The 22,894-nt window shown below is 37.9% G+C and overlaps 1 protein-coding gene across 1 annotated transcript; it reads left to right on the plus strand.

Moving 5' to 3' along the window:
* The first annotated feature begins 2,471 nt into the window (after nucleotides 1–2,471).
* TMEM62 (transmembrane protein 62) lies at nucleotides 2,472–21,516 on the plus strand. The gene is made up of 14 exons (XM_019615587.2): nucleotides 2,472–2,571; nucleotides 2,764–2,875; nucleotides 4,012–4,149; nucleotides 5,194–5,239; nucleotides 7,166–7,307; nucleotides 8,837–8,961; nucleotides 9,112–9,234; nucleotides 10,062–10,217; nucleotides 11,613–11,772; nucleotides 13,449–13,562; nucleotides 14,492–14,576; nucleotides 16,076–16,180; nucleotides 17,000–17,118; nucleotides 18,146–21,516. The coding sequence occupies exons 1-14, from the start codon at nucleotides 2,569–2,571 to the stop codon at nucleotides 18,470–18,472; spliced, it is 1,755 nt and encodes a 584-aa protein (XP_019471132.1). The 5' UTR covers nucleotides 2,472–2,568; the 3' UTR covers nucleotides 18,473–21,516.
* The last annotated feature ends 1,378 nt before the right edge of the window (nucleotides 21,517–22,894 follow it).

A 22,894-nucleotide genomic window follows, 5' to 3' on the forward strand; every position in this document is an offset into this window, starting at 1 on the left:
AACCTGGCGGCGGCCCTGCTGCTGGCGGCCGCCGCGGCACTGCTGCTGAACTGGTACGCGCCGGCAGCCTCTTCGGCGCCAGCGGGTCTGCGCCGCCGGCAGGCTCCCAGGCCTGCCCCCGGGGCAGAAGCCACCAACCTGCTGTGGGCGGTGCAGGTGAGCGGGGCCCCGCTGAGGGGGTCCGCCGCGGTGGTGAGGGCTGGGTCTGGCGCTGGGGTCGAGGGGGCTCTGCGCGTTTTCTCTGTAAAAGCTCCCTTGTGCTGTCTGTGAGGTGCAGCAGGTGTCCGGCCACTGTGCCTGGGAGACGAAGTGCGAGAAGGGAGGGGTAATTAAAGCTCTCCTAATTATTGCATTAACCTGTGTTGCATCAGTACCCCGTCCTATGTGATACCGGGCTCCTCCGCCCCTTCCTCGGGAAACTTAGGTGACAGAGAAAATCTCTACGCCGTTTTATAGCGTCAGAAGTACTGGGCCGGCATGAGAGCGACACAGCTCGGGTTTCGTGCCCGTGGCCTTGTCTTCAGGCTGAACCCGAAGCAGCTCCGCGCTCCCTGCCCGCCCGGCCGGGCGCCTCCTGACGCCGCAGCGCTCCCTGCTCGCTCCCCGCGCGCTCCTCACCTACGTGCCGGGTGGGCGCCGGCGGCTGAGGCAGCACCCGGGTGGCTGCACCGTTCCTGCTAACAAATGGGCTCCTTCTGCTATTCCGCTCTTGTTCCGAAACGCTTTCTATATTAGCTGCAGGCAATGCTCTTAGCGTGCAGTCCAACATACTATGAGTCCTATTGTTCTCTCCAATTGCTGTGTATTTTCTAAGCCAGTTTTTCCAGTGTTTTTTCCTTCTGTTACTTAATACACTGTCACTGCAGAACAGTTTTCAAAGTGCGATATTTGTTTGAATTAATACAGATAACATCCTTATCTGGAGGTTTTAATCTCAGAGCCATCTACAACAGTATGTAGCTCCAAAGCTATGCTGGCGAGCAGCACGCACAGCTCCGTACTCCTCTTTGGTTGTGTTACTTCCAGTGGAGTTCTCCCAAGGATAGGTCACGGCACAGCTAATTTGAGGCTTGGCTTTACTTTCGTGGGGTTATGTTCTCTTTCAGATGTGCCCTTTAACGGCAACTTTATCATTGACCTAACTTGGAAATGAATCAAGCGCTAAATCCAGCGCTGTGCCAGATGATGTTATGGGAAACGGGCTGCGAGCTCCCTGGTGACTCCCATGTTTAACCTGGGTCACTGGACTGAGCTTGAGAGGTTCTGCTCCTCCCACAGCTTCTGCAGTGTTTTTCCTCTCACCCACAGGACCATCTCCTGTGAAACCAAACTAAATTATGATCTCTACTACAGTCATCTATTAAGGTTTTTTTGAACTTTCTTATAGTAAAACTTGTTTACTTAGTACCCAGTAGGCTTTCAAATTCAGTATTTGCCCAAGGTGGTTGTGGATGCCTTGTTCCTGGATGTATTCAAGGCCAGGCTGGATGTGGCTCTGGGCAGCCTGGTCTAGTGGTTGACGACCCTGCCCATGGCAGGGGGGCTGAAACTAGATGATCTTTGAGGTCCTTTTCAAACCAGGCTGTTCTATGATTTGACAAACTTACCACTTGGACTTTTTTTCCTGTTTCTCTCAGCTTGTATATCCTGTTTCTATAAGCCTCATAATACTCCCTTCTTAATGCCCTCCTTTCCTAAACAACCACTTCTCTAGATTAGGGATGTGGATAGTGGTTTCTCCTCACCCCTAAGGCTCTTCCAACCCATTTTGATAAAAGCTACTTCCTGTGTCTCGGTGGGAGAGGCTTGCTTACTAGATCCATGAAGTGGAGGCAGAAGACAAAAGTAATGCAGGAGGTGGACTTGTATTTCCTTTTGTGAAATTGATTTCCCGGTTTGCTAAGAGCATTACAAACTTTTCCCCTTATCTACTCATTTCCACTTCTTTGTAACTGCCATCACCTTCATACTTCATGGTTTTTAATAATAATAAAGTTAATTTCAGTTCTGCAGAAGCGTTGGGATGCTGCAGCTCTTGGAACTTAACAGAGAAGCCTTTTGTAAATCTTAAGCTGGTATTGTAGTAGGGAAAAAGAATGGGAAGACCCTTCTTGAAAATCAGGCCTCTTGACAACTGTCTACTTATCACGTTTGAGATTTACATTCTCCGTTGTTATTTGTAGAACAGGAGAAAGGTTTCTTATAAGACCTTTTGCTCTAGAATCTGGAGACAGCACTGATAGAAGTTTGTATATTCTCCATTAGAATGCTGAGATAAATAAGTTGCAAATCCACAGACTTAGGAGAAGATATAAGATGCTCTAGCATTGTCAGTGATTAAAGTAGGTTTGATGCATTGAGGTAGTGCAGTAGAACTGGCAGGTCACAGCCTGAACCAATGGCTGAGCACCAGGTGAGAAGGTGTGGCTAACCCAAGGAGCTCAGGTGAGAGCAATGCACCTGAGTGATTGGAAGGGGTGGAGCGTGGATCCACCCCTCCTCACTCTCATTTAAGGATTAGCAAGCTTGCTGTATATGTGATTTTAGGGGTTACAGGGGTAGTGCTGTATGGTATGCTTGTTCTGCTCTTGTTTTTTTTTTTCTTGTTTTTTTTTTTTTTTTCTCCTAATTGTCTGTTTCTGTACTTACTTGCATCTTTGGTACTGGTATGAATCAATGTGATTGCCCTTATGCTGTGCTCTAGTATATTTGGCTTTGTAGAACAACTTGTTTGGGACAGCATCTCATTTTTCTCTTTTGCAGGTGTCAGATATCCATATAAGTAGATTTCAGGATCCCACACGAGCTTCTGACTTAGAAAAATTCTGCTCTGAAACAATCAACATAATTCAGCCAGCATTTGTTCTTGCAACAGGTAAGCAATTTGAAAGTATGAATTTTCTCTTGAATGTTCTGTTAAATAAAAAGCAAATAAGCAAAATTCTAGAATTTTAGAAAAGGGCCTTAAAAGTTAAAGGTTTGTTGAGCTGTGGAAATAGAATTGCAGGTGAAAATAGATTGCTAGAAGCAGAAGAGGCCAACTTCTGAACTTGAGAATTAGTTTTTGCTTAATATCTTGAATTTGATGGGAATTTAGTATATTATGTGTAACTAAGACATAATGCTGTAATGTAGCTATTATTTTTTTCCCTTAATTATCACTATGCATTAGTTATGATTAGTAGTCACCTTCTTTTCTTGTAGAGGTTATGTTTCATTCTTTGTGTGTGAAATTGCAGGAGAGAGCAGTGTCTCTGAAAGAAACTATGAGTTAATTCCTCCCTCAGTTATTCTGTACTAGAACAGTCCCTGCTTATTTGTATGAAATTCTGCTGTGACTTAATGTAAGATTGTTTTTTTTTTTTTTTGCTGGTTTCTATTTGAACTTCTTATATGCCAGGACAGGTAAAATAAGTCTTGCCACTTTATTTGATACCTTAATTCTACTGTTGGAAAGCAGTAAGTTTTAGCAAGCAAATTGAAAGGATTTTGAGCCCTTACTGTAGATGTGGTTTTGTGCTAATTCTCCATGTCTGTCTTGACAGACAGTTGCTTATCTGCTATTTGCTTTTTAAGTTCCGCTCAGAAATAGTTAGCATTTATCTTTTTACTAACACTGCAGGAAAGTGTTAGCATACAAACAAAAATGAGAATGATTTGAACTTCAATTAGAGCTTAAGGAAATACTGAAGGTGTGAAGTCAAACAAAGTCTCTGTGACTGGAATTATCAAGGATAAAGAATGCATAGCACTTAATTTTAGCCTGGCATTAGTAAAAGTGTCACAGTGACACATCTGATGTTTGAACTTTCTGCATCTGCGTTAGAAGGCGTTTACCCTTATAGTAACCTCTTAGGCCAGAAGTCAGGAACGTCCAGATTATACCCAGGAGGCCTGTTGCCACTCACACTAAGAAGCTTGGATTGCATGCTTGCCTACTTTGTATTTGTATGAAGTATTTGCATGAACTGTATGGATATTTAGTTAGATCTCATCTCTGTACATTTGCAGGCGATTTGACAGATGCAAAGACAAGAGATAAATTGGGATCTGAGCAGGTAGAAGAAGAGTGGAAAATTTACCAATCGGTCCTGAAGCGATCAAGAGTCAGGGAAAAAACGAAGTGGATAGACATCAAAGGAAACCATGGTAAGCAGGAACTGAAACATCACTTTCTTTCCTATGATTACAGAGATGATTTAAGTAAGTTTAAATATGAAGAGTTAGTAGTTACAAGCATATTAATGGTGGTTATAAGTCAGTAGAAAGGCTTGCCATCCAAGTATCTGTTCCACTAAGGGCATACTTTGTTTACAGGCACTTACTGGAATCTTAGTAACAAGGAAGTAAGAGTCTTCATTTATTGCTTTGCATGTCAAGTGGTAGCATGTATCTTCAGATGTTAGTTTCCAGGTTGTTGTTTTATATACCCCGTCTTTTAGTAGAAGAGCAAGCTGTAACCTTACTGTACTGAAGAAATAGTTTTAATTTGCTTTTCACAGGTGTCTTCTAACAGGTTTATGTTCTAAAAGTAGCACGTCTTCATCAATAACCTTGTAACAGCTGGCTTGTATAGCCTACTGGAAGGGCACAGTTAGAAGGCTTAGTACTGAGATGGCGGAGAAGTACATCCTGTGTTAGGCCCATAACACTCCCATTTTCCTGGAACACTTCTGTTAATAGCCATAATGGAGAGGTGTGAGTCCCAGTACAAACATTCAATCTGTAGTAGGAGAATAGTAGTACAATGCAGTACAAATGTTCCTAGGTTGCTTCTGTTTTATGTATGCTAGTCTCTGATGCTATTGCTACTTTATTTTTCCTAGGTTAGTTATGTCTTTATATAACACACTCAATCTCAAAAGCTTCTGTAAAGCTTTGTGGTGAAACTGAAACTGTGTGGTTAATTTTTAGCTACTAAATTACAACTTGCATGTCTACAAAAATTTTGCCTTTGAATTGAAACTTAAATGAGAAGTATTCATTCTACTGGGTCAACTGCATGAAGTATATGATGTTTTCTATGTACACTTGGGCAATCTGCTTATCAACTGTGTATTTGTTATTTTTTTAAATACAGCTTGCCAGTGCTTGCTGAGACCACTCTATTTCAATGTCAAGAATTAAGAAATACAGACAAATAATCAATTTAAGTGAAAATATATTCATTTCCTTTTTTCATCTCTCTTGCAGATTCATTCAACATTCCACGCCTGGATAGCATTCAGAATTACTACAGGTATTTTTATTTTCTACACAGACACCATTTTATTCAATATTGAAATTGTTGAGCAATATTCTGTTTTCAGTTGTCAGTTATGCTTTCTCACTGACTGTTCTATAGCCCAGGATCACATTTGCCATTCCTACTCCTGGTTAGCTGTGTAGGATGGTCTTGGAGTACAGAGAATTATTTGCTTAGCCTTCTAATCTCTTAGCCCTGTATATTTTGTAATTGCATACATTGTAAATCTACTGTGACTAGGAAACATACTGTGCATTGTATTTCTTTAGTAATTTTGTGGCATGTTTCTGTGAAACAAGTATTTTTGAAGACTCTATTTGAAATAGATGGGGGGAAAAGGAAAAAGCAACACAACACTTCTTGTTCTTTCTGTTCGTTTTCATGTCGTATGGGTCTAAATTTCATCTGAACCATTTCTTCATACTTGATTTTTTTTTTTTAAAGAATATAAGTAGTAATAGAGATGTGGGGGGGGAAAAAGGATGCTGGGCGGACGAGTCTTAAGGAACACGCTGGAGATCTAAATGGAAAGATTGGTCAGGAAGCTTTCACCTTTTCCATTGACTCTTTGGTTTGTATATTGTAAAGGTATCCACAGCTGTTATTGATGTTCAGTCCCTCCTTTTTTTCCCTGCCCTTCACATTTGAACACAAAATATTGTTTCATAACATCAGTGATGCTCTCAGCTCAGACTCTTTAGAACTGGGGGAGGACTTAGAAATCTAATTTCTACTTTAATTCAACCTCTCTTCACAGTAAGAACAGAAAATTTGATAGCTCACCAATTTGCTTCAGTTCCTGCAGCCAGGCAAGAGCAGATAATGTTTCCCATGAATTCACAGATGGTATCCAAGAGCAGCTTTATTTGCAGGAGAATGTGGAATTCAAATGTGGATTTACAGTGCAGGGGTGTATGTATGGCATAATGAGACTTTCATATGGGCTAGTTCAGTGCATGTCCCTGTGTCTTCTTCCACAGCTGTGGCAACACAGCAATGTAGTATCTGTCTTCCACTCTATTTATGGTTGCTATCAGAAATCCTAGTGAATTGCGTGGGAAGATGTAGCACTAGTAAATTTGTAGGAAAACCCCTGAATTCTTGGTGCTGAAATTTGGCCTGGACAAGATTGCTGTTTGGAAAGATGTATGGATAACCTGCTGAAGAGACAGCCCTCGCAAAAGGAATTCAAAAGGATTAATAAAACATAAAGAACATTTCTATGAAATGTGCCACACTTAAAGGAGATAGAAAGGTGATGGCAGAGTAAACAGAGTCTTGTGGAAGTTTTCTTAATTTGCCACCATCAGTAAACAGTCTAAAGGACAGCATCTTTTTTTCTGTCTGAGACACAGTGAATCCCTTGCATGATACCTGGTCAAATAATTCTTTGCTGCACACCTCAAGGCACTGTGGGTTGCAGGTACAAAAATATAGGCCAAGGAAAACAGTTAGCAGAGTAAGATTTGACATTAAATACATATTAAAGTTAAAGAAGGCAGCAGTTGTATTGAAGTATACTACTTCTATACAAATGCATGAGTTCTTATTTTACATCCCCGGTGTAAGCAGAGGATAATTCAACTGTTGCACATAATTTAGGTGAGACTAAAGGCAGAAGTCTAAGGATTGTGGTAGTGAGCTTCCAGATTTCTTAAGAGTTCATGATGTTCATAAACATAACATTAATTTCCAAATATAAAGATTTTGAGAGAGTCTTTAAGGCACTGAAAGTATAGTATATATTCTTTTAAGTACAGGCTTTGCAATGCCATTGATTTTTTTTATTTTTAAGATTTTATTGCAGTAACAATATGGAGCTAGATCTAATGCATAAACTTTTGCATTTATCCTACATGTGTCATTTTTGTCATTGCTGTAGGCTTTCCTATTAACAATGTTTTGATTTTATTATGACAGGAAGTACTCTGCCTGGCAGAAAGATGGCTCTTTCCATTATGTCCACACCACCTCATTTGGGAGCTATTCATTCATCTGCGTGGATGCCACACTGAGCCCAGGCCCAAAGAGACCCTATAACTTCTTTGGAATTTTAAATAAGGTATTTTAGAAGTCTTAGTTTTTCATTTTGCTGTCTATTTTAAGGTGTTTTAATCTGGGGGTGTTTTTTCCTTTTTTTATAATCAAGAATCACCTGAAAGATTTATGTTCATCAAAGAATCTCTACATTTCTAAGTTAATGTGTGTGTAATTTGTGTGTTTGCTGTTTTTGAGATACTCTCCTGACTTATTGCATAGAATTACTATATCTTGGCAAACATGTCATATTCTGTCTGTGGTAACAGCCCCAGTGACAAGTAAAGCGTTCTTCTAATCTTATCCAAAGGAGACTCAATATTTCATTAAATGTTTTTTAAATCACTTGATGCTACATAGATGAAAGATGATGTAGGAGTGCAAGGTATTGTACCCTTCTCATTGTTTACTGTAATCCATAGGTATGTAGATCCATAGGTAGCTTTGCATACAAATTCTTAAGCAGTAAAGTAATGCAGCTCCTGTCTGGGCTGCAGTAAGGAGAGAACTTTCTTGGTAATTACCCAGCACCAGGAGTATGAAGAGCCTCACTTGCAGGTTTTTGTATAAATCTTAAGGTAAAGAAAAAAGGTAACCGTAGGTCAGTAGACTCTTATTTAATTCTTAACTGTATTATGAATTAATCCCCTGCCACGAATTTAAAGAATAAATTGCATTTGTATCAGTGCATAGCTTGGGTTTCTAATAGCTATCTTATGTAGAAATTTTCTTAGAGTCCAAACTCATAAGACAAATCTTAATTACACTGTCCATGCATTACAGCATTCATTTTTAGGTAGGAAGGAAAACAATATACTGATTCTTCTTTTAGTCTAAAAGAGGATTTGCAAAATGTTGAAAGAGTACTTTTTTCCTGCCTCCTATGTTAAATCTTTCAGCTTATGCTGGTATTGAGAGTCTCTCCAAACTGTAAGTGGTTGATGTCAAAAAGACAGTCAAAGAAGTGAAAGAGAAGTTCAACTTGCTGTCTAAAGTGATACTTTTGTTTAACATTAACAGTAGTGATAGAGTAGTAGTTCTAGGAGTTGGTGTTACAGTTCTTCTAGTGAAATGACTGAATCACATGGTGTGCTGTTCTGAGATCTGACATGGCTGTAAGAGGCTGTCAAGCAAGTCAGGAAATAATAAAGGTGCTAACTGCTGGGTAAATACATTTGTAAATCAACAGAAATGTTTCTTTAACTATATAAACAAGCAGTAGAAAGGATAGAAGTGTAACTTAACTACATCTGTCCTTATAGTACACTCTTCCTCTGTTAAGTTGCAAGGAATTTAAGTATCTTATTTTCATGGCTTTTTCCAACATTGGATTTTTATGATATGTTTAGCAGTACAGCTTGTTTATCCTAAAGCAACTGTGAATGTTCTCTGTAGATAACAGATAAATTGCATTCTTCATTAATTTCTTTCTACATGTCTTTTGTTATTTCCAAACAACTGAAATGGTAAATAGTTAAATAGTTGTTTTATCGGTTTTGTTTGTTTAATGGTTTGCTTGTTGTTTTTTTTTCCCCAAACACCTGTCCATTTCAGAATCAAATGCAAGAGCTCTCTGTGATGGCCACAGAAAGCCTCCGCAGCAATCATACTGTCTGGTTTGGCCATTATCCCACCTCAACAATCATATCCCCTGCCCCAGGGATACGAGCACTAATGAGGTAAGACCTATTTGTCTTTTTTGCATGTGTCTTTGATCTGAAGTACACTTCTAATTTGTCTTCACATACTCGTCTATCACTTCACAGATTTTCTGCAGTGGCATTTCCTTCCTATTCAAACAATCATAATTGTTATGTTTTTTTAATTAGTTCTGCCACAGCTTATTTATGTGGACATCTCCATACAATGGGTGGACTGATGCCAGCCTTGTATAGCCAACACCGTGGTGGCACTCTGGAACTGGAATTAGGAGACTGGAAGGATAATAGGAAGTAAGTAAACACTGTGTGAGCAAGTTATTATATGAACCCTAAGTAGTTCTACTTCAATACCTTTTTATGCTATTTAAAGAATTTGAGAGAAGCATTAGATCTGTCTGACTAGTTATTACTATCAGTGTTTTTGAAAAGTGTATGTATTTTGAAGTTTTCCTCCCTATACCAACAGTGTGCTAATGTAGACTAACTCTTTGATTCATTCTTGATATTTAAAAACTAAAAAATGGCATCTAAATGTCCATGTAATGTGTGTTTAACATTCTAAGTAAGAAAACACTATAATGAAATTCAGCATCAGTACTTTAAGATCTGTGCTCTGGGCCAGCTGTAGGAATTCTAGAAATAAAACATCTACTTGTGCTGTTACCTTAGCAGCATGTCAAAAATGTGATGCTATATGGAATGAATGGTAATATATTAGCTTTTATTCTGCTGTAATGCCAAGAGAAATACGTGTGTGTGTGTGTGTGTACTGGCAAAAGCTAGCCTTTGGCTATGGCTGGAGTTCTTACACAGATACTATAGAAATGAATGTTATGTCAAAGAATCCGAATACAATGTACATCTCCCTCATTCATATGTGAGATTCAACAGACCTTGACATTTCAATTTTTGAGTATTGTTTCAGTAGTTTGTAATCAAATGAAACTGATGTGAGATAACTAGCTGTACACTTAATGCAGCAATCAGTTAACATATGATTGCGTACAAAAGAGAAGAAATAGAAACTAAGTCAAGTTGTGTGTAGGAACTTGGGAAGCATGTGTGTCACCTGGGCATGCAATAGTTGTGTCAACAAAGTTATCTTACTTTCATGTTAGGTACCGGATCCTTGCATTTGATCATGACCTCCTTAGTTTCGTGGATCTCACCTTTGAAGAATGGCCTGCAGTTCTCATCACCAATCCCAAATCCTCCCTTTACAGCAGTTCTTTTCATGAACCACTAGTGAAAATTCTTTACTCCACTCATATCAGGTACCCTATAATAATCTCTTGATTAAGTATTTCATAATGTTTCAATAGGTGAGGTATTTCATGGTATGTATCTGTATTTATTTATATAACATATGCCTTAAAAAAAAAAGTCACTCTTCTCTGAGAGATTGTTGCTGAGTGCTCACTTTGTGTAATTTATGCAGTAAAAGCAGAGTTTATAGCACTATTCTATCCTATATACTAGTTCTTGTTTTGCATATGCAGTTATTTCTACCAAAGCCAAGTCCATCTTTTTTTGTGTGACCAAAGCTGGTAGAGTTAACACTTAAACTGTGTTGTTAATCCTGCATGTTCACATCACCTTCACTGACTTCAGGATTTTGTTTTTCTGTTTACTTTAAACATCTTAGCCTTTTCTTCTGTTTTCAGTTTTACAGTCCTGCTATATTACAAATATTACACCCGGGATATATGCTTCGGCTGATTTTTCATATGTTTTAAATCCCTCCATCTTTTCACTTCTGCCTTTTCTAATTTTATTTTGTTTCAAATTTTTATGCACTTTCTGTCATCTTAGATTTGTTATTAGATCAATAAATACAAGTATATTAAATATGCAGAGTCACAATCAAAAGAAGTTTGTTGTACTTCTCAGTTCAGGAAGCTACTTTCCAGTTTCCTGTTTAGAATCTTATCTAAACATTTTTATGATAGATTAAACATATGAACTAGTGGAATAATTACTGTAACTATTTTATTTGATTGACACATAATCCACAATGCTGCCTCTCTTACTGGACATGAAAGAAATTGGACATGCAACATATTGAGTTGATCTTAGTATTATTGTTTCTCTGGACCACTTAACAGTGCTTATAATGTTTCTTGGTACCTCAGATCTGTAGTACCTTTCTTGTGTTCCACTTCATTTCTCATAAATTCAATCACAAACATGAGGAGGTTATGCTCCTGGTAGCAAGAAGTCAAAAACGGGGTGGGTGGGGGGAGGGGGGAACAGCAAAGGAGTTCAAAGAGAGCAGCAATTTCTAATGAAAATGTCTGTGTGTATTATGCACCTGTATGTTTGCAGAATGATGCATTCAGCTAATGTTAACAAATGCTTTGACAGCAAGATTCTAAGTTCTAGTATTATTTCTGCCTGGACTTTTGAAGATCTGCACTTTTCCGTCAGCTCCACAGCCCAATTTCCTTTTCTATTATTTTGCACAATACCGTATGGGACTTCCTTTGTTAGTTGTAAGAGAGAGCTCTGTATTATCACTTGCCTACAGATATCTATCATTTTTGTTTCTAACTAACTCCTCTGAATTCTTAAGTTTTATGTGACAAAGGGAAGTCTCTTAAAGGAAATGATGACAAATCTCCAACTCCTTTAATTAGATCTGTTTATTTTGCTGTTAATTCAATCCTTAGAATTCTGGCCTTCTCCCCTGCTGCCATTACTTCTGTCAAAGTCTATATAGATGGAGTTCACCTGGGGAATGCTCATCAGGCATCTGGCCCTCTCTATGTGCTGAAGTGGACCCCACAGAACTATAGTGAAGGGACCCATCAAATAGATGTGACTGTCCAGGTAAGATACCTTTTGGCATTCTTTGTGCTGAATCTTCATGTAGCCATGTGTGCCATCAGCCTTCTGCATCACATAACTAGAGGGAAGATACACGGCAACTGACTTTTAATATTTGTCTGATGGGTTGCTAAATAGGAAAGCATAGACTACTGAGCACTAGAAGATTAATGAAGCATCTGGTTAAGTGTAAGGTTTCTTATTTTTCATGAGAAATATTTAAAAAGGACAGAAGAGCAAGTCACTGTTCAGAAAAAAATTTTGCCTATTACTCAAAAGAAACTATCTTGAACTTTAGCCTTATAAAGACAATCGAGATCGATTAAAGAAAATACAAAGAAGCATGATGTTAGTTCAGAATGCAAAGGAACTGGGTCTGGAAGGTTTTGGAGATGGGAATGCTGTCTTTCATTATTTGTCTGAAGTCCTTTTTACAATCTCTTGCAGGCTGACAGGGAATATGATTTCTCTTTCCCGGAACATCAGACTTACCTCACATTGGATTGCAGGGGGAAAATATTTCTTATTCAGTGCTTCTGCTTTGCAAACATATTTTATTTCTGACCTTTCAAGTGGCTTTCAAAGAACCTAATCGGACTAGGGAATTCAGCTTTGTCCTGCCCAGTAGAACCCAGCTGGGTTCTTCCTCACAGGACAAGGGCGATAAGGCTCCATAATTTCTTCCTGCCCACCCACCCTCTCCAGTGGCTTTCTTGTACCATCAGTGTTCTACCTCTTAGCTTGGTACTGATTTCTGTGATATTTTTTTTTAGGGTTTTATAACTGATTTTTATTTTGACTATTGAAAATGTATGCACAAAACTGAAAAACACATGCAGATGGTTATACAGATCGGTATAGCAATAGTGGTGGTTTTTGTTGAATTCTGTGGCTTTTTTTTTTTTGCAAATACAGAATGTTAAATAATCTGAATTCCTTTCCAGTTATCAATCACTATTACATCTAGTTTGAGGAAAGAGGAAGATGGAAGCCTTAACTTTTATTAGATGTCTAAAGAAAACACAAATACTTGATTGCTCTACATAGTTTCTGGGATTGCCTAAATTTTATGGTCTCAAGTTTCACAGTAAACATACTGAGTTCCTTAATATAAATAGCCAGTTCATTATGTCCTGGGAGATAAGATGTCAATATTAAATCTGTACAAATAACAAAGAATTCTGTTGAAAAAATACAGCAAAATTGGGAATGAAAATGCACTACTGGGTCATCAGGATACCTGTGTTACTTATAGTGTAACCAGTAAATATGCCAGGAACTAAGTACAACAGAGCTTGCTTTTTTTTTTTTTAAGACAAGCTATTATCTAGAATTGAGCTTTCAAAAAACAAGTGTTGGTGGTAGCCAGTAAATAGTTGCTGTCTTCTATAAAACTGCTGAATATCTGAAAGGATCTCCTCTATGTGCAATACTTTCAGATTTTAAAATTAAAATCTCAAATCTCAAACCTAATGAGTTGTAAAATTGTCACTAAGAAATATTCTGTAGGTAGAAGTGTTCTGATACAGCAGCATGCATCTATTCATCAGCTTTCCAGAAATGCTGGAGGGATCAAGTTGCTACTTTAACCTGTTTTTTTTTTTTTTTGTCATTTATGTGTAATATGTTACATTGGCACTATTAGTATATAATTGGTTTCTTATTTTATTTCAATCTAGGATGCTTCTGGAAGAACTATCACACAGGGTCATATATTTTCTATGGAAGAAAACCATCCCCTTAGATTTGGCTTTTGGCCATCTGTTATTCTTCTTACTGACCACTATGTTCTAGTAAGTGCTCTCAGTGAAACAGCTGTCATTCTGTGCTGGCCTCCCCAGGGACTGCAAGGCGCATTTTCCTAGTTCCCAGACTTGAATGCACTTTGCTTTTTTTCAGATATAATTCCATTGGAACTTCACAAGTATTTCAATTTTATTTTCTCCAGGTGTATACTTCCAACATGAAGTTTGCATGAACTATTGCTGCACAAGTTGCCTTCCATGGTTTAGTCAAAATTACCTGTTCTGATGTGTATATATACGTTTGTTTTATGTAACCAAGAAATTGAAAACAAGCTACTGGAGACATCAGAAAAAGGAAACATTAAATCAGATAAAATTTCGTGATCTTTTGTAATGTGTGTACTGGACAAAACAGTCTCCCATCAGATGCTGATGGGAGCTGTAGCAAGGAAGGCAAAATTCCCATTGATTTCAGTAAGTTTCAGATTATCCAGACATTACAACTCAGTACGTAGAAAGAAGGCATGTAATAGTAGTTAAGGTGTATTTCTGGAAGAGCACATTAGTGTCCACGTGGCTGCAAACAGTATAAATAATTGGCTCAAAACAATTACATTAATTTTAATTAATAACAGTATTCTTTAGTGACTTGAAGTGCAGTTCTATACAGGACAGTATTGGAAAAATATATTTTACATAGGAAGTGTGTTGATGGACTATAAACACATGTGTTTTACAAACACCGCTTTTAAAAGATTCAAGTATACTGTTGTCATACATCCAACCGAATTGAAGTCAGTAAGATGCAAGTGGATGTAAATCTAAGTTTCTTAATTCATTGATGCCATAATGCCAAAAAGCATTGCATATCTGTTTCGATCAGAAATATTTGTATAATTCTATCAGTGTCTAAAAGGGATGCTCAAAGGCTGTTAATATTTCAGAGCTGGCATAGATTTTAAACTGTTTATTCTCAGGCTCGTACACTCTTTGGACTGATTGTGCTGACTCAGATTGCATTGCTGGTTGTTTTCAGATACCTCCAAAAGCCAGCACTCAAAGGTATGAACCAATGTTTCTGGGTTTTTTACTTTCTTTTTTAAGCGAATCTTATTTTGCCTAAACTTACGTACTGTTTATTTGCACGTTAACAATATGTAAATAATTGTTATTCACCATTATGTTTTGCATTTAGCACTGTGCTTTGATTGGGTTCTCAGAAGCTCCTGCTTTGTTTTTTAAGAGGGCCCAGAAAATCTGCAGTATATCAAATGAAGTCAGTTGAGAACTTAAAAACTCAATTGGGTATCTTCATTTAAGCAAAAAAAAAAGTCTAAATGTTTCATCTTAATTTTTTCACTGAAAAAATCTGATGCATAGGGAAAGGGATATTTTGCATCAGTCCTTTGTAAGTGTATTTGATTCACTACAGCTAGTGCACAATTGTCTTTATTCCTGTCACCAGAGTGGAGAAACAGATTTCCTGCTACAATAATTTTTGTTGATCTTTGGAAATGATATATACAGGCTTCTGTCTTTATCAAGATAATAATATCAGTTCTTGTAAACTTGGTATTTTGTTCATGATAATCTGGTAATTGAAAATTAATACTTTCAACTTGATGTTTATCCTTTAAACAACTGTTTGAACCACACCTTACTAATGAGATTATTTTAGAAGCCGCCTCCTTTCCTATTCGTGTTCCTTTATGTTCCTTCCCTTACACCCATAATCACGTAGCACTGTGAGGCAACTACAGCAACTTATTACATAGAGAAAAGATTTTCAGTTAATTTGATGGAATTCAGCAGTTAAAGTAGAAAGAGCTAGTGCTTCATGATCAGCTAGGTCCCTGGAGACAAGTGTTTCACAGACCTATGAACAAATTTTAGAGCTCTCGATTTCCAAAGTTGAAGCTTGCCCTTTGGGAGTTACTGCTTTGTGAGAAGGGCAGCCATGCACAAGCTCAATTTCTAGAAGCTAACTTCATTTGGAAGGCTCTTTGGATTTCAGTCTATGAATTAACTGCTGCAGTTAAAAGAAGAAATGGATAGTAATTTCTTTTTCTTGCTAGCGTGACATGTTTGTCAGAATGCTGTTTTAACATTTAATTTTATCTGAGTTGCTAGTAAACTTCATCAAGCAGAGCTGATCAAAGAGTATCCTGTTTTTAAGCCTAGTCCTTCATGACCTGCACAGTTACTGTTTCAAAGTCTTACTTTTCATTTAATGTGAACTTTCTCCGTGTTTTTCATTCTAGCAACTTCATTTTCTGGGTATAGAATGGTCACTCAGTTTTATTTGCACACAGTAAGTGCATTTGTTTAGAATGGTAGTCTTTTTCTGCTGTTATTAGCATTGTAATATTTATTAGTTTCTTATTTTTATTTGTCACATTTTAGAAATGCATTACCTTTCATTTGTTCTGTAGACATACCAAATATAAAAGTGTTTCTTAATTAACTGAATGAGTAATGTACAAACTTCTTTCAGAAAGATGTGTGTATGCAAGTTACAGCCTGAATCAAATTTATTTTTCTGAAATGTTGCCTCTATTTAGAAAAGCCAGGACTACTGGGTCTGACCTCATTTTCTCTTCACGTCTTCAGTAAAATAAATGCCTTCTATTACTCAGTTCTGGTTCTGAATTTATACACTGTTCTGGGTAAGTAACCTGGAGGGCATAAGTTACTTTTTGAAATTACACATCAGATTCTGTTGAAAAATTGGATTTCAGAGATCTTGGATAATGGAGAAAAGACATTAAATTGTAAAATTAATGTGGAACTTCAAAAGTTGGAAGTCCTAAGGAGAATAAAGGTTTATGATAAAGAGATGGACTTAAAACATCCTCAAATAGATTTAGCAAATTATTACATTTTGAAAGCAAAATGAGTATTTTCATGTTTAATTTGGGTTTCACTTTTTTTTTTGAGTAAGATCTGTGCCTTGGCATAAAACAAGCACATAGAGTGTGCATCTCACATGACAAATCATTAAGATGTGTCAGCTCTGATATTAAGAATTTTAGCTTTTCTCTTAAACTGTTTCTAAAATAGCTACTGTTGTGGAAGTAACATGGTGCAGGATATGCATTTTGATTTGTAAACAATTCCAGCTTGGCTCAGTTTATGACTGTCTCTAAATTTTACTAGTTTAGTAATTCTGTGGTAGGGTCAGCACTTGAAAGGATCTATTTTTTCATTTCTCTTGTTAGGGAAATGTTATAAATTCTCACTGAGATTAAAACAATTTAGAAGTATTTTAATTGCATACCGCAGCTCATGGATGGGCCATAGCAAAAGGTCAGGATTCATTCACATTAAGAGTGTTCAGATTGCTGTTTGTTAAACATGAAACATGTTTAATCCTACAGACAAACAACAATCATTGTACACAGTCAAGCATTTTGATCTAAGAATTAGTGAAAGAGTTACAGCACCACCAGAAAATACAATGCAGAAGTATGTTTATTTTCTTTCAGGACCATGGTTTGTAGGCGAACTGATAGACGGCCAAGTGGGAGCCTGTTTTTCCTTTGGGGTGTTTGTTGGTGGTTCCTTCTTACGGGGTGGTCTCACATACGTGGTTGGAATCTTACAGGTATGTGTTTACAGATGAATGTTGACTCTCTTCTGAGAGTATTTTGTTGGTTTTTAATATAATCTTAGAATCATAGAATCACAAGGTTGGAAAAGACTTGTAAGATCACCTAGTCCAACCGTCTTCTCATTACCACTGCTATCACAGTGGTAATTTTATAAAGAACTGCTACCACAGTTTATAATTTTATAAAGAAAGGAGTTTTGGAAGGATAAAGATTAACCATGCCTGACTATGGCAAACTTTCTAACCTTTCTTCAAACTTAAAAGATAGGACAGAAGGAAGTTGTGCATATGTTCCTCACGCTTCTTTTCTCCTATTTGATGTTCTTTCAGACTCTGCCTCTAATCCTGACATCCAATGTCTACAAATTTACCCTTCACTCTGAATTTTTTTTTTTGTCCTTACAAACAAGTTGCAGTAATTAAGCAAAAGGAATGTCCAGGGGCAGTTGTTGCACATTGAATATTCTTCAGATCAGTAGGTGTCACTCTCCAAGTAGACCTGAGTCTAGTTTTCTCACTAGTTTGATCTGGCTGCCCTCTGCATTTCTCAGCTGCCTTAGTCAGAAAGGCAGGGTGTACTTCCTCAGCATCAAAGTCTGAACACTGTATTGTTGCCTTTATTAGGGTCCCTCCCTTGTGTCAGTGCTAACACTTGTTTTACACCACAATGGGCTGGGTCACAGAGCGAAATTGGGGCAAAGGCTTTCATTTTTTTGTTACAGTAGTATTTTGCCAAGTCTAGCTCCATCAACTAGATCCAGGAAGAATCAGGTGAATAGTAGTGCCTTGTACTGCAAGAGAGCAGGCAGTAAAAGTTGGCCTGGGACTGAGGCTCAGACAAGCCCGCCTCTCTCAGTTGCAGTGTCTCGGAAGTGCAGCCTGAGCTTCTAGCTTTTGGAATTGCACTCAGCATTTGAAATGGGACAGTTTTGTGTGCTCTTATCTTTTCATGCTTTGTGTCTTGCCCAGGATATTTGGCTTGATCATTGTTGTCTTTTTTCTACTTTTTTTTTTTTTTCAGATGTTGTTTTTCAATGTGCCATTAATGGCCTATCTCTGCTGGTGCCTTTTCCTGCGGTGCAAAGGTCACAGTTTCTGTTCTCATATCCATCACGTCCGACGCCTCTTGGTTGTGCTTATTCATCTGGCAATGGCACTCCTGCTGGCCTGGCAGGTCTATTCTTGCTATTTCTTGCAGCGAACCTATGGGACCTTGGCTTTTGTCCTCTCCCCCATGAGAACATGGTTGGTGGCCCTGACCTCATTTCTGATTTATAAAACCTGGACGTTTCAATCATCTGAGCTCAGAACTTATGTAGTAGAAATGAAAAACTGTCAGAGCCTCTGAAATGCAACACAATAGTCAAAGTTCTTCAACTTAAGATGCAAACTACTGTTTTGTGGTGTTGGAGTTCTGTACAGACCAGCCATGAAGTGGTAAGATCTGATGCTGCACCTCCATTGCTGCATAGCTGTAGTAAATGTATAACAGTATGTATTATATATGTGTGTTGTATTATACATATGCAACATACTGTATAATATGTTATATAATACAACTAGACATTAATACAGTGTGCAGTAAATTGTGTAATAATCTCTAGTATGTTTTTATGATACAAAGCAGATATGTCTGTATGGATCACCAGTGGAAATGTTTACTTGTTACTACTTTGAATGGAAAATATTTTTAATTCTTAAATTCTTGATTTTTATAATGCTGGGAAAAATGTGAATAGATCTGGATAACAAGCTCCAGGATTTGTGTGTAACTGCTTATTTCAAGATTTGCATATAATTCTAGAGGATTAGACCACATGTCCTTATAAATTAATATTCATTATAAGGGTTCTATGTGACCTTCAATGTAAGAGTCTAATGCTTACACACACTTCTTAGTTCATAACGGTCTGTAGGAGTTCTTTATAGGCTGCTGGGTATGTATTATGTGTTAAATATGTATTTGTGCATATGTTCACCTGAGCCGTGGTCCTAATCTTACCCTGGGAGCACTAGTTAATTAATGTGCTCTTTCTCTGGAAGGAAATAGTTGTTTTCCACTGTTGTGGTTGCTGATTTTCCCACAGTTGACTACTGAAAGGACAGTAAATGGTTGCCATTGGAATTCACAGCTGTAGTCAAAAGTTCAGCTTTAAAGCAAGGAGACAACTGTCTCAGGTTGGAAGATCCAAAAAGGAATCCTGTGGTTTAGTGGCTGTATCCTTGCTAAAGAAGAGGAGTCAGGCTGTGTTTCTGGGTCTCAGTGCCACCGAGTGGCCCGGGAAACTCATTTCTTTATTTTTGTTTTTCCTTTCTTGTCTAAGAACAATAGAACAGTTATATTTACTAAGAACTTAAAAAAACTAGAGCCAAAAGAGCTGAGTTGTTTTTACTAATTATGAATCTATTCTGCCCTTCTTCTTAACTCCTCTGGGAGTGTTCTACAAAAAGGCAAAACGTGAAGTCCTTAATTCTAATAATCATTCTTTGTTATACCTTAAAGTGATTGCCAAGCATCCTGCCCCAGGTTCCCTATTTTTAAAATTAGGAGAACACTGGCCTGCTTCATAAGACTGTAGTGAGTAGAACGTTTGAAGTAGTTTATGTAATTTTACAGTGACTTATTTATGGTTTGTCAAGAAAAAGCAGGTATAACTTATTTATGTCACCTTAGAAAAGACAGAAACTGTACTATAGGAATTTGAGAATACAATAAATTAGAAGAAAATGCTACTTAAAACTAAGACTTGATCTCTAAAATGAGAGCCTTTCTAGTCCTTAATTCCCATTCACTGTGACTGGTATAGCAGGAAAAAGTTATTAACAGCCCTCATTTGTGTAAATTAAATACCCTGTTAAGAGAATACTTTGTTTATCACAATGTCATTAGCTGCTATGTAAGTGTTTTGCAAAACATTTGTTTAAAAAAATATCAGAAAGGCAGGGCTCAACATTTACTAGTGAGAAACAATAGTGGAAATGTAATGACAAATATGGTGTTTTACAATGTTGCTAGGAATGCAAGTACTTTTGATCAGAGAGCATACGAATGGCAATAAAATGAGTCATACCTATAGCCTGTGGAAAGAACTTTATCCTGAAAGGAGATGGACCTTTCTTGTCTGTCATCTGCCACCACATCCTCTTACACAATAATCAACTATACTTCTTGGTTCTGTTGGATGTTTGGTAGATAGATGGAATTATTTTAAGAACTTGTTCATACTAGTCTTAGTGTGGCAAGGAAAGGTGTTTTATTTTCAGATGTGCTGTCCCTGGCTCTGAGGACCTCCCTAAGAATGACACGCTGTTGACATGTGGTTGATGTGTGAATTATGTATGCATGTGGGACTACCCTTCTGTCCTAATCTCAGTGAAAAGCATGGCATAGAAACTGAGAATTCTACCCTATGCAGGAAAGACCTGTTCCAGGGTACACCTGTTGCAGTTCTTTGTTGCTTCATAGAAAAGCAAAACTGACCTTGTCTCATGTTAATTCAGATTTCTTTCTTTCCTTAATCTCCTTTCTGGAACTTTAGCAGTAAAATGTTAACTTTGCTAGTTGAGCTATGCAACTTAACATGGGAAAACTCTATTTACCATTATTTGCTTGAAAATCTTTTTAAATCGTTTATCTCAGCAGAATGGAAGTTCTCAAGAGCACATAGGGGAGATAGCTTCTAATTTAGCTGTCCTTATATGTATAAGCATATGGTTGCCCAATTCAACTGCAGATAACAAAAATCACAATGTATATGAGTTTTCCCTGGTAATACTGGTAATAACTGGATGAAGCTTGGACAAATATGCAGATGCTATTACAGTAAATCTGGAAGCCACCCTATAAAAATATGCCTTTTCTCCTCTGTTGCTCTTGATGCCCAAAAGATGCAAATCAACATGGACTAAAGTAAAATGTTCTAGTGATAGCAGGATCTGTGTTGACTTAATTGCCTAATTCGGGTCCTCTTTCAAAATTAAGCTCTTCTGATCACTAACAGGATGCATTCCTCTTATATCAATTAGCATTATTTTAAGAAAGATGTCATAGTGTTGCATGGTTTTTTCCAGTTCAGGGATGAGTTAAGCCTGGAAAGATTTTGTTTATCTTTCTTAAAGTTTATAAATAAAACAACTTTGGCATTATTAATTCTAGCATGTGGTTCTTAAAATATTAGTATGGCTGTTGGGGGTAACCATAGGAACCTAGACATCTTCCAATGCCAAGAGTATCCTTTCCAAATTGTAAGTAAGAGGACAAGACATGAAGTGATCAAAGCAAGTAGCAGATCATGGAATCAGACTGCTGTAATATACTGCGTATTGCCTGCAGGCATCAATAACATCTGTGAAAAACCAGCCTTTCATTATATAAATGCTGCTTTTAAAGTACCTAGCAGGTTTGGGTGGTTCTGTTGTGTTTCTGGTTTTCCTTTTTAGTCTGCATGGTGAGAATGACTTTAAAATACTTGATTCTTATTTGAAACTGGAAATAGATTTTCTTTTGCAAAGAAAAGTTCTGATAATGCTTTCAAATACTTTTGTTATTAAAGCTTAAGTTTTTGTTAAGCTTTATAAAAAGCATCTGTTACTTTCTCTTTGTGAGATTTTTAGCTAATGAAAGGATTTTTGTGCTTTTCTCACACCTTCTGTGGCATACTGAAAAAGGCAAGGAAAAAGAAAAAACCGAACATGAACAGTTCCAAGAGTTCTAGGAGGAAACTTATTCTGCATTTGCTTGGGTATCTGAGGTGTAAGTGATGGCTGCCTGGAGAGCAATGAAGGCTCACAGTGAAGTCAGCTGCAGGGACAAGCTGTTTTGGTTTGCCGTGTTCACTGCTGCTCATGCAGCTTTCTAATGGGATTGCTATTGCTGAGAGGCAGGGGAGGGGCTTTGGGTAATGGGATGTAAAGGCAGTACCATTCCAGGGGTGAGAGCAGTAGTAGACAGCATTCTGCCTTTCTCCAGTCACCCAAGAACCAGGAACAGGAAGTCCTACTGTGCTGGCATCTATCCAACCTTCGCCCCATCAGAGCCTGTTCCTTGGCCAAATTCCCAACCCAGGTTACAAGGAAAGCAAGCAGGGCACAATGGAAGAGAGAGAGGCTCCATGTCCCAGAAGAATGGGAGCTTAAGGAGAGTCTCTGAGGATGCTGTCCTCAGAGCTACGGAGGAGCCAGTCTAAGAAGATACAGGAGCAGGGGCAGACTGCATAGTCCTGTAAAACCTCACTGCCCTTGCTCACTGTTTTCCCTCAGTCTCTTATAAAGTAACACCTCCCAATTCTTACATAAACACTGCCTACTACTTTGTACTTCATTCACTTTCAATAGTGCTGGCCACTCTTACCACCATTTCACCTACAGTGAGTGCTGTGCTTAACTCAATGTAACTAACCAGCATATCTTTCTGGTTGCAAAATTGTGTCCATGTGGCTAATCAGTTGACTCATTTTCCTTTGTGCTTTTTCCTGAAGTTTTCAGTTGTGTCACAAGTTATTCTCTAGGCTTGGAGTTAATTCCAGCTGTTGTTATCCTTGCAGGATAATCCTTCTGCTCATGAACTCTTATCCCTGGCAGTCTGTTTGTGGACTGCATAAACATTTCCCACTTCCCTGCTGTAATACAGGAAAGTAGTGTAAGACAAAAAAAAGCACTAAATAGTCCTACATCTGCTTCTACTATCAATGCATTAAAAAGAAAAAAGATATGGAAGCTACTTGGAAGGTGTCTGCCTTCTCTCTCCGCTTTGGCTGAAGTTGCTGCTATG

Source organism: Meleagris gallopavo, chromosome 5 (assembly GCF_000146605.3).
Source record: "Meleagris gallopavo isolate NT-WF06-2002-E0010 breed Aviagen turkey brand Nicholas breeding stock chromosome 5, Turkey_5.1, whole genome shotgun sequence".
NCBI classification, from domain to species: domain Eukaryota; kingdom Metazoa; phylum Chordata; class Aves; order Galliformes; family Phasianidae; genus Meleagris; species Meleagris gallopavo.

Excerpts from the sequence above, each read along its gene's own strand:
- TMEM62 (XM_019615587.2), top strand. Across the intron at positions 9,235-10,061 it reads GACTGGAAGGATAATAGGAA|GTACCGGATCCTTGCATTTG; the intron begins GTAAGTAAACAC and ends CTTTCATGTTAG. Across the intron at positions 11,773-13,448 it reads AAATAGATGTGACTGTCCAG|GATGCTTCTGGAAGAACTAT; the intron begins GTAAGATACCTT and ends ATTTCAATCTAG.